This window comes from Rhinopithecus bieti, unplaced genomic scaffold, assembly GCF_001698545.2.
Source record: "Rhinopithecus bieti isolate Rb0 unplaced genomic scaffold, ASM169854v2 scaffold_73682, whole genome shotgun sequence".
Taxonomy (NCBI): Eukaryota; Metazoa; Chordata; class Mammalia; order Primates; family Cercopithecidae; genus Rhinopithecus; species Rhinopithecus bieti.
In genome coordinates this window covers 676028-691552 of record NW_016829166.1, presented here as the reverse complement: position 1 = coordinate 691552, position 15525 = coordinate 676028, and the positions used below count along the sequence as shown (strand labels likewise).

General features: G+C 40.7%; 1 protein-coding gene across 9 annotated transcripts in view; it reads right to left on the bottom strand.

Annotated features, from left to right (window-relative positions):
- Positions 1 to 10065, bottom strand: part of PTPRM (protein tyrosine phosphatase receptor type M) — a 797738-nt gene extending 787673 nt beyond the window's left edge. For 4 of the 9 annotated variants that reach the window (XM_017864683.1, XM_017864688.1, XM_017864684.1 and 1 more), the window contains exon 1: positions 9503 to 10064. In XM_017864683.1, the coding sequence (XP_017720172.1) occupies positions 9503 to 9563 (61 nt within the window). In that variant the 5' untranslated portion in view covers positions 9564 to 10064. Of the gene's footprint in view, positions 1 to 9502 lie in introns of all 9 variants that reach the window. The other 5 variants (XM_017864681.1, XM_017864682.1, XM_017864690.1 and 2 more) reach the window with 3 other exon arrangements.
- Between the last annotated feature and the right edge of the window lie 5460 nt (positions 10066 to 15525).

Here is a 15525-nt window from a genome sequence, read left to right as displayed (position 1 = left end):
CATCTCTACTAAAAATATAAAAATCAGCCGGGTGTGGTGGCAGGTGCCTGTAATCCCAGCTACTCAGGAGGCTGAGGCAGGAGAACTGCTTAAACCCGAAAGGCAGAGGTTGCAGTGAGCCGAGATTGTGCCATTGCACTCCAGCCTGGGGACAAGAGCAAGACTTCAACTAAAAAAAAAAAAAAAAAAAAAAAAAAAAAAAAAAAAAGAGCATATAGAATAGTACAATTCCGGCTGGTAACGGTGGCTCACGCCTGTAATCCCATTACTTTGGAAGGCCAAGGTGAGCAGATCACAAGGTCAGGAGATTGAGACTATTCTGGCTAACTGGTGAAACCCCATCTCTACTAAAAATAAAAATAGCTGGGGGTGGTGGCGGGCACCTGTAGTCCCAGCTACTCAGGAGGACTGAGGCAGGAGAATGGCGTGAACCCCGGAGGCAGAGCTTGCAGTAATCGGAGATTGCCCCACTGCACTCCAGTCTGGGCGACAGAGCCGTTAGTACAAGTCAATCAAATTGGAGAAAATGCTGAAAAATGGAAATGAGATATCTAGTTTAAATTCACCTGGAAACCAAGAAAATTTACAAGGTAAAACACTACAGTTTTGGAGAAACAAACATGGTTAAGATTATTCAAGATGATCAACTTTTCCACTATGAGGAAAAGAGTTTAGAATAATTATTGCCTGTAGCAAAAATATCTAATTGGATTTAGAAGTGTTGTAATGAAATATGTCCTGCACCAAGTAATTAAATCAAAAGAAAATAATTTTCTAAAAGACCATAAGAAATGCATCTGCATTTCTGACTACCCAAATTATTGCTGAATCAAGAGTAAAAAATATTAATTGGCAGGCTCCAGCCTATCTGTTAATAAATCTAAAATTAGCATTAGAACTAACCTAATAATACTTAAATAACAAATGCACTAAAACTGAAATTCTAATTTGAAGAACTTAATATTGTGATGTAGTACTTCATGATTTTGCCTCAGAAGATGGTCTACATAACAGTTTCAACCATTAAAAATGAACTTAGAATCATTAAAAGACTAGCGTAGACACAAAATGTGGATGCTTTCAAACACATGTCATTAGATAAATATGTCTAAAAAATTATAAGTCACAGAAATTTATACAACACAGGGCAGGCAGAAACATGGATAATTCTTTTATGACAGAGTCTGAAATCTTAATCATACGCACTGTCTTTCTCCATTTATAAAACCTTGAGCCCTAGAATAAATTACTTTATTAGGAAGCATAAATTTAAAAATGAAACAAACTGGATTTATCACATTAAGTTGAAATTATTAGTCTTCATCTTCTGTAAAACACTCTCTTCTTATAATGCTTTCTCAGATACTTTATTCTGGACCTCTTTCTACTAATCTGGCTTTGCTGGGTCTTTCTAGGAAATGTGACTATCTCAGTGTTCAGGGTAGAGTAGAAGGGGCATATACTACTCTGTGAGGCTTCAACTAATCAGTCTTCAGTTTTTTCTGTTTGGTTGACTGAATGTTTTTCCATTCACCCTCAAGTCATATAAGAGCTGAAATGGCCTAAAGAAATGTTAGGATTAATAAAAGTACAGAGAACTTTAAATACCTGTTTCCTGGCAAAAGCTAAGAATAGTTCTTCACGCTTAAATTAATACCGAAACTCCATTAGGTAAGGCTAGTCAAAACATAGTTACATTTTTGAACCGTGATGTGATTCATGTGTGAGATTATTTCTTAAATTCAGGAAAAGCACCAGAAAAATTTCAAAGTTGTAAACGCATTCTGTTCTAATGAAACCCTATGAAACATACTACTCAATATTTGTACTCAAGTCCAAAACTGCAGTGGGACTTTCAACAAGTCCATCATGCCTGAATTCCTTTGTGAAATTTTTCAATGTGCATTAACTCAATGATTATTAAGAACCTACTATATCCCCAAAGAAATGTTCATAGAGTAGGAGAAAGAAAAAATATAAAGCATACCATGAGGCATGCAAACACAACTGAAAGACACTAGACCCTGCCTGGCACACAGTAGATACCTAATAAATATTTGTTGAATGAGCAAACAAATGCATGAGGTGGCCCCAATGCTAGTGGGTAAAAGGCAGTGTATACACATTAAGAAATGAACTTAACCTTTTCTACTGTGGACGCTGTCCAACATAACTTCAAAGAATATCACAACATGCAATTATGACTTCCTTTTTCATCTGGAATATGAAGAATCCCACAGCTTAAAAGAAATAAAACAGTATAAGAAAATCTGACCAAACAAAATTTTATTGTGATGTCCTACAGGATATAAAGGGAAATAAAATTTACCTTAAACTTGACAATATACATTTTACTTAGCCAAATACACATGTGCACATGAATTACACCAGTTGTTTTTTTGTTTGTTTGTTTGTTTGTTTGTTTGAGTCATGGTCTCGCTCTGTCACCCAGGCTAAAGTGGTGCAATCTCACTTCACTGCAGCCTCCACCTCCTGGGTTCAAGTGGTTCTTGTGCCTCAGCCTCCCGAGTAGCTGGGATTACAGACATGCACCACCAAGGCTGGTTAATTTTTGCATTTTTAGTAGAGATGGGGTTTCACCATGTTGGCCAAGCTGGTCTCAGACTCCTAGCCTCATGTCATCTGCCAGCCTAGGCCTCCCAAAGTTCTGGGATTACAGGATTGAGTCATCATACCCAGCCTGAATTACACTTTTAATTAACATAAATTCATTGACATGACTGTAAAGTTACCAGTTACTATGCCTGTTGCTTTCTCCTCAATATCCTCACTCTAAACCTCCAACCCAGTCCCTTTCTTTAAATCCAACATCTACTTCAAAGTATTGCTTAAAATGCAGCTTCTTCTCTGAAGTGCTTTGGCATCCTCCAGACTGTACAGACTGTTTCCCTCCTCTGAAGTCCTTTACTGTGTAGCACACACCTCCTCTGTTCTGTACTGACAGCCATGTAAGCAGGTCTCATCTCCCCCTTAGGCTGTAGGCTTCTCCAGGAAGCCGACCTTGCTTACATTTTAGCCCCACTTGTCCAGTGGGGGGCCACGCCAATTCTGAGACACAGAGTATTTTTGAATCACTGTGGGAATGAATACAATTAATATAATCATGACAAGGAAGACTGGTTTTACTTGGAAGTAAATAAAATAGAACAATGATAATGTAATGGTTACATTACCTATGCACTCACAGATCTGAAAATGGCTTAACTTTTAGGCAAAACACTGAGCCTTGGGAGAACCCAATGGAGGCCTGCAACTGAGCCATCCACAAAAAGCAAGCTATCTTCTCTACCTGGAACACCGTCACTTCCGGTTAGTCATCTATCCATCAAAGTTTCCTTGAATGCCTACTAGATTCCATGCACTGCAATGGTTAACGGGCAGACTTTAAAGGACATATTCCGGCCAAGCGCCAGCTCCCAGAGTTCAGCAGCTCACATCTTCCATGTGAAGCACTCCAGCAAATGTTTTTTGAAAGGCTCTCTTTCTCTCATGTGAGTGCACAGTCAGAAAACAGAAGCCATTGTCTGCCCTGCAGTCTCTCATGCTCTCCACTGCTCTTCCTAGCTTTCCCAAACAAATGGCCAAATAAGTCATTTACAACATAAAGAAACTGAGTAACTAATCTTAACCAAATGGGTAACTCTATTAAATGTAGCGGAAGAGGGCATTCTACGGGTTTTACGGTACCTTAGAGGTCTCTGAACATGCTAATATATCCCCTGTTAATTTAGCAGAACTGCCTCAGCAAGGAAGCTGTAGGCAGGCAAATATGACTTCTGGTTCATCCCCAGAGACTCGTTCTGTGTCCAGTGACTTTTCTGGGATTATTTATGGCATTAACTTGCTTGTGCTCAGAAGTTTCCGCCATGTTTGGGCTCAGTATTAGGAAACTTCAGAGCTACTTAGATTTTAAAAGAAGTTCACAAGTTCATTATTTACTCACTGGATAAATTATTAATCCTTTACAATGTACAAAATTCTCTACAATATTAAAGGACACTTAGCTAGAAAAGACATAAAAATATTACAAGGCAATAATATGATAAATGACAAGCCAAGAAGGACTCTGAAAAGAGAAGGTCACTTCTTTCTGAATAATAGAAGCTAACATTTATTGGGTGCTAACTACCTATTAAGCACATAGTACTATGCTAAGCACTTTATAGAAAATATCAGTGCATTAAATCAAGAGTACTACTTACCTGGTGGAAGAATAGAAAGGAAATGAGACTTGGGCCCTGCATTATAAAATTCCCTTAGCTATTATAATCAAAAGCATTTTAAATATAAAAATATAAAATATATGTTGATTTAACAATAAATGTAAGTCCATTTTCTTCTGTTTTCTATACTGCTGGAAAATATTTAAAACTCCAACATATATGAAATACACATTCCAAATACATGGCATAATTTTGGGGACACAATGCAAATTTTAGGTTCTTTTTTATTTTTAACTAGTGATCTCTAAGTAAAAATAATTCTTTTCCCTGAAAGCCTAAACATACACTACGAGCTTTTGGTAGGACAAATTTAGGTTTGTTTTCACATTTCAAAAAACAAAAAACAAAATAAAAGACATGCCTGTGTGATACATTAATAATTCATTGCTTATTATCTTAGGGACATTTAATATGAAAATAACATATCCTAATTTGTTGTCATATGCATGTTATTTCTTGTTCATGTAAATAATTCACACAAGAGGAAATAATAAAAGCTTTCTACATTAACTGAGATCATCTGAAATATGAACTTAGAGCTGCTTCTATTTGTAAACAAGTTGGCCAAACACAGTATAAAAGGTGATAACTAAGGATGCAATAATAGAGCTGAAATGAAAAGAAATCCATCATCAAGGATTTTGCAAGAATAACAAAAGAGAAAGATGTTCACAAATAACTTACAAAGGCGAAATGTGATAAATGCTATACAAGTGGCAGCAAATTTCAGAGAAAAGGGAGATAAGTGTTTATCAGGAGAAATCTAAAATATTTTTCTATGGGTTGAAAATATTTTCAATCCATTTGGGCATTAAAGATAAGGAATAGACTTTAACAAGTAAAAATGAGGAAAGAGCTTTTCAGCACATCCTACCTTCACAGCCATGGGTACAAAGACATAGCCATGGTATAGCTGGGTGTAGCTAGGGTTCCTGTGAGTATACAAACAGTAATGGCCCAAAGACAGGAACTGGGCATTGTGGAGAAGACCAAATACCATGACAAAGAGCCTGAACTTCATTCTATAGGTCTGTATTTCTCTAATTGAAGAGAGGCAACAGTACAATGGGAACTGAGAGGCTGGCGATGTCAGTGAACAAAATGGAAAAAAAAAAAAAATCCTGTTCTTTATGGAATAAACATTATCATGGAGGATATAGACAACTAAAACAAAAACAGTAACAAGAAAAAACAGAAAGGAGCTACAAGGAGGACACATGCTTGAGTGTCTGAGGAGCATCAGGGCCCATGGCGGGAGAAGGGATGAAGCTATAGAAGATGAACAAAGAGAAGTGCTGGAAGCTAATCACACCGCACCCAGCAGGTCTTGGAAAAGATTCTGTGTTTTCCCAGGTGAAAATGGAAGACTTTGGAGGCTCTGTGATCAGATTCATATTTTGGAATGGTCAGACTAGACCATCATGGGGCAATGCTGAAAGAGGGAAAGTTCTAGGGAAGAATCATGCCAGCAAAGACCTGCAGGAGGGCCGGGATGGTGGTTGGAAATATTCTGAAGGTAGAATCAACAGGATCTGCTGACTGGTTGAATGTGGGCATGAAAGAAACAGGAATAAGGATGACTCCAAGTTTCTCAGTTTGAGAACCAGACAAAAGATGCTGTCCTTTCCTGCGATGGGGAGGATACAGGCAGAGCATTTGGAAAGAAAGGAGGGAACCAAAGGTTCCAAGTGAGTAGTGCCCGGCCATTCTGCCAGATAGAGCGGGTCAGATTTGAAATTAAATCTGTCAAAGTGCAACAACCACACACTACACACACAGGTGACAACATGGGGATTCTAAGAGGAGTGAAGGGAAGGTGGGACAGTGCACATCATGCTAAGAACATGGAAGTCAAGTACAAGGAAAGGCTCCCTGCCAGGAATGAGAGGACGGGAAGGCATTTGGAGACTGGAAGAAACCAGAAAGGATGTGAAATATCTGCTGAATGATTCTGAGACACAGCCATCCAAAGATGAATTCGGGGAAGAGCAAAAACATGGTGACTCCTCCTAAGATTAGGTAACACGACCACAGAATACATGAAAGAGAGTCCATTTCATCAAGGAATGGTTGCCAAATCCGAACCCCTTTAAATTTACCAGTAATGTTTCTTTCCTTGGAATCTCTTATTTTTGCAACATCTCATTAATACAACTAAAAAGCCGACTTACACACCTCCAAAGAGTTGGTGAAACAGACTGCTGCCTAGTCATGGCTCGTTGTACATGGCACTCTGAATTGAATGAAGAAAAGGAGCACTTTCCTGCTTTCAGAGAATTGTTGCTCTACCGTTTTTCTGCTTCAATATGCTGTCTCAACACTGCTGCTGTAATGACATACTGTGGTGTGATGCATCAGTGGCTAATCCTCAGGATTCTCTATTATCTCCTGCATTAGGATGTGCAGCATCAGAAATCTGATGGATTAATGAAAGACTGTTACTGCTAATTGCTGACATAAGACTATTTAGGGCACTGAGGCAACTGCTGAATTTTTTTAGACATTTTCATTGCTTCTCAGAGCTGTACTAATCAGGCATGCTAATTCCTACAGTAAACAGCACGTAGCTTTGCTGAGAGACCATTTTAACTCTCCATCATTTCATCCCAAACACCATCCCTAAATCCAGATAATTTGCCTTAGATCATTTATCGGCTGTAACATGCAGCCAATGCAGACTCCTGGCACAGTTGATGGCTGGAATTTTACACATCCCTAATTAAAACAGATGTGGCCAGCTCAAGGAGCCTTTTTCAGCCACCCCAACTTGGACAGTGTCTCAGCAAAGGAAAACAAAAGCTCTGTTCATGGAAACGACATCAAGTGCTAAGGCACTGGGGTTTCTTGGAGGTGATTTGCATCACTGAAGACCTATGGATTGCCCAAATCTTAGCAATGAAGCACAAAGAGTAGAAACACAGCCTTTGGAATTAAATGTAAGTTCCAATTCTAATTCAACCCTTATTATCTGTGCAACTTTTAGGCCAATTATGCAGCATCTCTGAGTCTCACTTTCCTCTTCTCTAAAATGAGCATGTAACATCATTTCTTTACATATAAAATGTCTAGAGTATAGCACTGCCAGAAACACAGCACAGCCATTGATCCAGAAAAACGCCATGGTCTGGTTCTCGTCATAGGGATGTCACTACAGTGAAATGGATACACTAGACAAACAGCTTCATGACAATTGGCCTCTGATATCATTTGATCAACTCCCCGTGCACTGATTCCATACTCGACCAACCTTCTAACTTGGCTTCCTACTTAGGCTATTTAGATCTGAGCACAATGTGCCCACCATAGAATGCTATATCACAGTTCTATCTGTAAACTGATAAACTAACATTTGAGTTTTTATATATCTACACCTTGTGTTTTTTTTTAATTATACTTTAAGTTCTAGGGTACATGTGCACAACGTGCAGGTTTGTTACATATGTATACATGTGCCATGTTGGTGTGCTACACCCATTAACTCGTCATTTACATTAGGTATATCTCCTAATGCTATCCCTCCCCACTCCCCACCCCACAATAGGCCCCAGTGTGTGATGTTCCCCTTCCTGTGTCCAAGTGATCTCATTGTTCAATTCCCACCTATGAGTGAGAACATGCAGTGTTTGGTTTTCTGTTCTTCTGATAGTTTGCTGAGAATGATGGTTTCCAGCTGCATCCATGTCCCTACAAAGGACACAAACTCATCCTTTTTTATGGCTGCATAGTATTCCATTACACCTTGTGATTTTAACTTGAATGAGTACAATCAGCACAGGATATAATGACAATCAAATTTCATAACATCCATAGTTAGTGTTAATAACTATGCATTATTATCCATGACAGATCTGTAGTGCTAGAATAATTGCAAAAAATACCCCAGATTCAAGAGAGAGGGCAGTAATAGGGAACCTACCCATCTATCTGGGAAATAGTCTTTATCTCTAGACCAGGGGTACCCAGTATTTTGGTTTTCCTGGGCCACACTGGAAGAAGAAGAATTGTCTTGGGCCACACATAAAACATACCAACACTAACAACAGCTGATGAACTTCTTTAAAAACTGCAAAAAAACATCATAACGTTTTAAGAAATTTTACAAATTTGTGCTGGGCCACATTCAAAGCCATCCTGGGCCGCGGGCGGTACAAGCTTGCTCTAGACAATTATCTATCTCCCAAATTGGACTCTTTAATCCTCAAGAGTACCCCCCAATTAATCCCCTGGCATATTGTGAAATTACAAAAAAAAAAAAAAAAAGCCTTGTAGTTCTGAACATAAATGTGTTATTACAGCAAAGTTAATGGAAAGAAATATATCTTATCACAGTTATCAACATTGAGAAACACTATTATCAAAAAGCAAGCTTATTGATTCTTTAAGAAAGGACGGGTAAAAACAAAAAAGAAATTAGCACAAGTTTTGATGAGACTGAGCAATATTTTCTCAGTGGCATTCAGTTTCAATTTAAAGCTGACAGGACATTTTGAGCTTAAAGATACTGGGTGATTTGGTTAAAATTACAGAGGATTGGATTCAAGATTACTTTGTAATCTCATGACTTTAAAACCTTCTTAATTAAAGTCTTACATTTGTTTTAAATAAAACAGGACATAGATGTGTAGAACAGAAAAGAAATCAGGATGAGGGAAAATGTTTCTGGTCAGTAGTCCCCGGGGTCTCTGAATTTCATTTGATACTCAGTTAAAGAGGAAATCAGATCCCGGGCACAGGCTCTCACTTTCACAGGGCACATAAGCCAAGTCAACCGAAGTGTCCCCATGTAAAAAACCACTGGCTCATGTGACACTACAGTATATGCCCGCAACCATCCCCCTTCTTAGATAACAAGGCAAAATGTGCTATTAATGGTGCCTGTGTTTATCTTATCTCAAGGAGAGAAAAACAAAGCTTTAGTTTTGAAAAAAAATTACTTCACAAGGGTTTACTTGTATAAGAGACTGACAATGTAAATCCATCATCCTCTCAAAGATTTCTTCAGAGTTCATGATAGAAAACATTTTAAAATAACAAAGATGAAACTTTAAAAGCATTACTCCTAAGTTTTTTCTTTAATTCCCCCACTTACAATTCTAAAATAAACCAGCAAAATAGCCCAAAAGGCTACTCCATCTTTTAAAAATGTTTAAAAACCTCCCTTCCACATTCCGCACAAGTGACCATCCTAGGGGTCTGCTCCTCGTCCTAACCACATCTCCCAGAAGACAGTCTCCATAATCACTCTCTTTGGTCCTCACCCCAACTCCCGCAGCCTCCAGCGTGGCACCTAAACAGCTCCTGCTGAAGGCACAGGGACATCCAGGCCAAGGAATCCAAGGCTGTTCTTCTCGGGTCTCATCTCTCCTCCTCTCTTGTCTACATCACCTTCAGGAAACACCCTCCTCTCTCTTCAGCGGCTTCCGTGGTGACAGCTGAATCCTGGTTTTCCTCCTCTCCACCACCAGACATTAGCTGTCTGGAGCCCTTTTCTAACACTCTTCCTGCTCCCTCAACGACTTCATCCACCCCTTTGGTTTCAACCATCTGACCTCTCCTTCTGAGCTCCAACCCCACACACTCAACCACCCATTAGACATGTCAGAGTGGCCATCTCAGGCACCTCAAATTCCATTCATTCAAAACATTCCCACAAACCTATTCCCTGGGTGAGTAAATGGCATCCCTCTCCACCCTGAATACCCTCTTGCCCTTATCCCCACGATCTGGTCCACCATCCAGGCCAGCTGATTTTAGCTTCCAAAAATACCTCCTCATTTCCCCTTGTCATTCACCTGGAACACTTCCCCAGTCTATTAACCAGTCCACTACCACCCACCCTACCCCTCTCCATGAACATTTTTAAGTCCATTCTCTTCACAGCCTGAGAGATCTTTAAAACTATGCTGTGTATTTTGCGTGTGTGGGTCTTCACATTCACACACACACACACACACATACATACACACACACAAAGTCTGGTCACCCTATGTTGCTCTAGGCTAAAATGGTTTCAATTGTGCTTAAAGTCTTTAATGTGGTTCTGCAAAACCTCCAATTTCTGGCTTGCACTTATGTGTCCACTTTTTCCTAATACAACTTGCCCTTCACTCTCTTGAGTACAACCACAAAGCTGGCCTTTCAGTTCCTGAAACATTTCATACATGCTCCTCAAAAAAGGGCCTCTGCACATCTGTGACCTCTGTTATACCCCACCACCCTCTGCCCAGCAAATAGGTCCCCTATTGTGTTGATTAAAAATTCAGATGTTCAGGCTCCACTCTAAATCTACTGAATGAAAACATCTCAGGGTAACCAGAACACATCCTTTCAACACGTGGCTGGATCATTCTGATGGGTAGGTGTGGGAAGCTAATCTAAATGATCATCTATCTAACGCTTGAATCCTCTTGACCACATCCACAAGGCTAAGTTCTCTAATCTCAGCATTTAATTAGGCAATCCATCCCTTCTGTGGACAGGTTAGACAGTTCTTCCTTGTATTGACCTGTATCCTGCCTCCCAAACCCTGTACCCCTTGATCTTAGTTCAATAAAATCTTACAATTGCCCTCAGATGACACGACTGGCACCCCCACCATCTTAATGGCTTTCCTCTGAGGCTGCTTCCACGAGTATACTACCATTTTGAAGCATACTTCCTAATAGCAGTGTAAGTGGTTCCACAATAATTCTCAGTGAAGCTAACTCAGTGGTTCAAAGCACTCTAAAGCAAGTGACTGCACAGTGGTCATGAAACCAACATCACGTAGATGGAGATAAGCTGGAAACTGCGAACCTCACCAAGCCTCAGCTTCCTCATTGTTAAACCCTGGGACAGTAATAGTGCCTTCTTCTTTGGGCTGATAGAAGAATTAAAATTGCTCAAGCATGCACAGAAAGTACACAGTGCCCGTCCCATAGAAATGTACACAAATGGAAGGTGAGCTCCGTGAAGCCAGCGTTTTGTGTCTATTTTGTTGGGCACCAGTGGCATTTAGAACAGTGCCTGACAGGGTGGGCCCTCAATTATCTGCTGAATGACTGAATTATTAACATTCATGGACAAAACTAGAATCGAAATGTTAAAATTTTCAATGTAGTTAAAAAAAAGATGAAAATGAATTCAAGCTTAGTTTTCCTTTATTTTAAATTAAAGCACATTCTTGAAGTGACTCTTAAAATGCCAACTAATGGTTTTAACAGATTATATGATCTTTTAAATATCTAATTCTTTTAAGAAAAAATGGCATAAGACACATACGATTTACAATCACGTTTTGCACAATAGCTGCAATTTTCAGAAAGTTATATTATTGTTTTTAAACGTTCACTCCAAAGACAGTAACTCCTTTGCAATAATAGTAACCAAGGGAATAACAGAAATGCATGAGTCGCATTAATTTTAAGTAGAATCATTAAGCTACTTATCATTTTTTTGTTTCTGGATTATTTTACTGCTTTCATTTAATGTGAAAAAAATAGTGAATGCTTCAAATGCTTTTAAAAATCCAGTCCGGCCTATACAAGAGTCAATGAATAAGTGGTTCACAGGAATATGTATCCTGTTCGCGTGTTGTGCGTGTGTGTGTGTGTGTGTGTAACTATTATAATTATATATATTTTTTTTTTTTTTTTTTTTTTTTTTGAGACGGAGTCTTGCTCTGTCACCCAGGGCTTTGGAGTTCAGTGGCACGATCTCAACATCACTGCAAGCTCCGCCTCCTAGGTTCACACCATATATTTTTTATATTATTTACTGAAGTGGTACCTTTGTCATGTGGCCCTCCAAAAATTCTTCAAATTATTTTAGACAAAATGAGGCGACTTTTGTTTTCAAATAGATACAGGTAGAGAGCTCCATACATCAGAATCTCCATTTGTGTAGGGCCTCTTACTTGGAATCAATGGAACTCCTTCTTATTCCAGTCACTGTAGCACCCCACAACACCCCATTTCCTAACTAACTGCTACTGTTGATTTCCTTGCTGTCCTTAGAGAGGACATTCAGTCAGGAAAAATCACCAAGTTAAAGTTTAGCTCTACTCTCTACTACAAAAACTCCCTGTCTGAAATGTTGAAGGAGGCATTTAACATTGGCATGGCCAAGTACCCAACTCTCATGCCTCTGGTGCCCACCAAATTTTCTCATCTTCACATTCCCTTAGCACAAGGCCTGCAAAAGACTTCCCAAATACTCCCTAGAATGAACTGAGCCTCACCGCAGGTTACTGGGCATTCTGTGTCCCCAAATCTCCCTCCTTCCATGTAACCTAAGGCCAAGAGTCAGGTCCTGAAACACGAGGATAAAGACCTTTACCCCAAAGATGAGTGCTCACTGGGAAGGGCCAGTTCTCTCGGAAGACAGGATCTCACACAAGGGCTGAGGAGGCCAAGAACAGAATGGTTTCAGGACACATGCCTCAGGCCAGAGAAGAATAAAATGCCTCCCCACCTGGCTGCTGGACTAAACCAAGCCTGCAAGGGAGACAGCTATAACCCTGCAAAGGATAAGGCCTATATCCCGAGGTCCAAAAAGATGGTAAAATCTGATAACCAAAATTGAAAAGGGAAAATGTCCCACCCGGAGTAATGCCAGGGCGGCTGGTTGCGCAAGTCAGTGAGGTCAGGAGGTGAGGAGAAATGGCAGGGATGGGAACAACAGCTTCCACAGGGGATTCTCACTCCACCAATGTTTCAGCGTGAGTCATCCCAGAACCTCGAGAGGAGGAAGGAGACGAGGGAAGTCCCTCTCCTTGGAGGAAGGACACTAGACCACCTGCAGAGGGGGATGGCGCCGAGGGGAGAGTGAGCCGAGTCTGACCCACTCCCGGGTGCAGGCATGGATTGGATAAACCATGGAATTGTGTCAAAAATCTCCCGACTCCAGTCCCAGCGACAGAGCAAGACCTTGTCTCTACAAAAATTTTAAATTTTTTAAATGTTTACATAGGAGCTCCAGATACTCAGGAGCAGTCCCAGCTAGTCAGGAGGCCAAATTGGGAGGACTACTTGAGCCAGGGAGTTCAAGGTTACAGTGGGCTATTATACCACTGCACTCCAGCCTGGATGACAGAGTGAGATCCTTTCTCTAAAAATAAATAAATACCCAGACAACCCCAGTGTGGAATCTGCAGCAACATGGGTCAGGCTTAGACCCTGAGCAAGGGGCACTGGAATTATACACAGGACAGCCTCGCTCTTTGTGAAACCACCAGCTGTGTGACTGGGAGAGGGGAGAGGGTAATATCAGCAGAAGTCATCTGTATGCCCCTTCCACTCTCCATACACGTTCTTCAGGTCACTCATGTCCAGGCTGACAGTTGGAGCCATTAAAGAAGTCCCTGATAGTGGAGTTTAGGTCCCTGTGTACGAGATTATGAAATGGAAAATATTTTCTCTGCCTAAACTCCGTCCATCAGGCCTGTACTCTATGGAGTCTGCTGAAGTCCAAAGATCATTAAACCCTTTTAAATGAAAGTGGTGACAACAGTCTTTGCCAAACTCGAGTGCATGTCTCACGGAGGGAAGGGCATTTCCTATGTCATATTACCTGCTTGGATAGTATATGGAAATAATCTTGTGTAAAAGCAAGCGTAGAATGAAGTCCTACTTTGGAGCATTCAGTTCTGAAGATGGGGCTACACAACCTTTCCTTTTCCCGGTGAATGTCATCAGAGGGAAAGGTGCTAACATTACAAGAACCTAGCATTGGATGCTTTTTACGAATGTCAATGCATTTTAGCCTCACAGTAGGAAGTATTTTCTCTATTTACGGGAAAATGAAACTGAGAGGCTGAAACAGCTGTTTCAGCTGGATGCTGAGGACCTGGGTTTCAAATCCAGGCTCAAGGGCCCCAACGTCACACGCTGACCACTAGTAACTGGTCTCACCGCAGCTTTGCTGGTGAGACAGACAGAGGAAGTCTATCTTGATGCACAAACCCCCTTGGCCAGGCGCAGTGGCTCACGCCTGTAATCCCAGCACTTTGGGAGGCCGAGGCAGGCGGATCACCTGATGTCAGGAGTTCAAGACCAGCTTGGCCAACAGGTCAAAACCCAGTCTCTATTAAAAATATAAAAATTAGTCGGGCGTCATGGCAGGTGCCTGTAGTCCCAGATACTCAGGAGGCTGAGGCAGGAGAATACCTCGGACCCAGCAGGCGGAGGTTGCAGTGAGCCGAGATCACGCCACTGTACTTCAGCCTGGGTGACAGAGCGAGAGTCTGTCCCAAAAAAAAAAAAAAAAAAAAAAAAAACCTCTCAAACTCCCAACCTCTTCATTCAAGAGGTCATGGAGAGGTGATAATGAAAAGCTTTATTTTCTATTCTCTTACCTTGCAATATGATTTCACCACAGGGCAAGAATTAGGCCATATTCCTTCTTCATTTTTAAGCCAAAAATAGCAACTGAATCAAATAGTGTGGGCAACTTGACTTTTAAAAACATCTATTTGTATCCAATTTGATAAGAGTTGGGAAAATTACTAGCAAGCGAAAGCAAATCAGGAAATCTGGAAACTTCTGATTTATTGATAAGCTATTAGGTTGTTTTAACTACCTTCCTATCAAGAAACAAAGGAAACAGATTTGAGATGACATTCTGGTGCCTGCTTTAAAAGACCTTTGAACTTTATGTTTTCTTAGTCCTCCAAAAGCTTTTTTTCATGAAAGATTTTATCTTATTACTCTCCCTAAATATATATGCTCCCTGACCACCACAGGTGCATTTCAAGCTCTTGTAGAGTTTCTGTAAATTCTGTTAGAGGCAAAAAGTGATTCTTTTGAGTTCCTTGAAAATGGTAGCTAATGGAGGAATGGCAGAGGGAACGTGCCTGGTTACTCAGCGGCAGCAGCTGACACACACATCAAGCTCGCTACACACACACCAGGCTCGCTACACCTACACCAGGCTCGCTACACACCCAGCACTGTTGTAGGAGCTCTGCACAGTGCACTCATGTAGCCTTTGCAATAATCTCATGCAGTAAATACTACTGCTGTTTCTATTTAATAAAAGCAGAATCTGATGGCCGGTGCAACAGCTCATGCCTGTAATCCCAGCACTTTGGTAGGCCAAGGTGGGCTGACCGCTTGAGCTCAGGAATTCAAGATCAGCCTGGGCAATGTGGCAAAACGCTGTCTCTACTCAGAAATACAAAAATTAGCTGAATGTGGTAGCATGCACCTATAGTACCAGCTACTTGGGAGGCTGAGGCAGGAGGATCACTTGAACCCAGGAACTCAAGGCTGCAGTAAGCCATGATGGCACCACTGCACTCCAG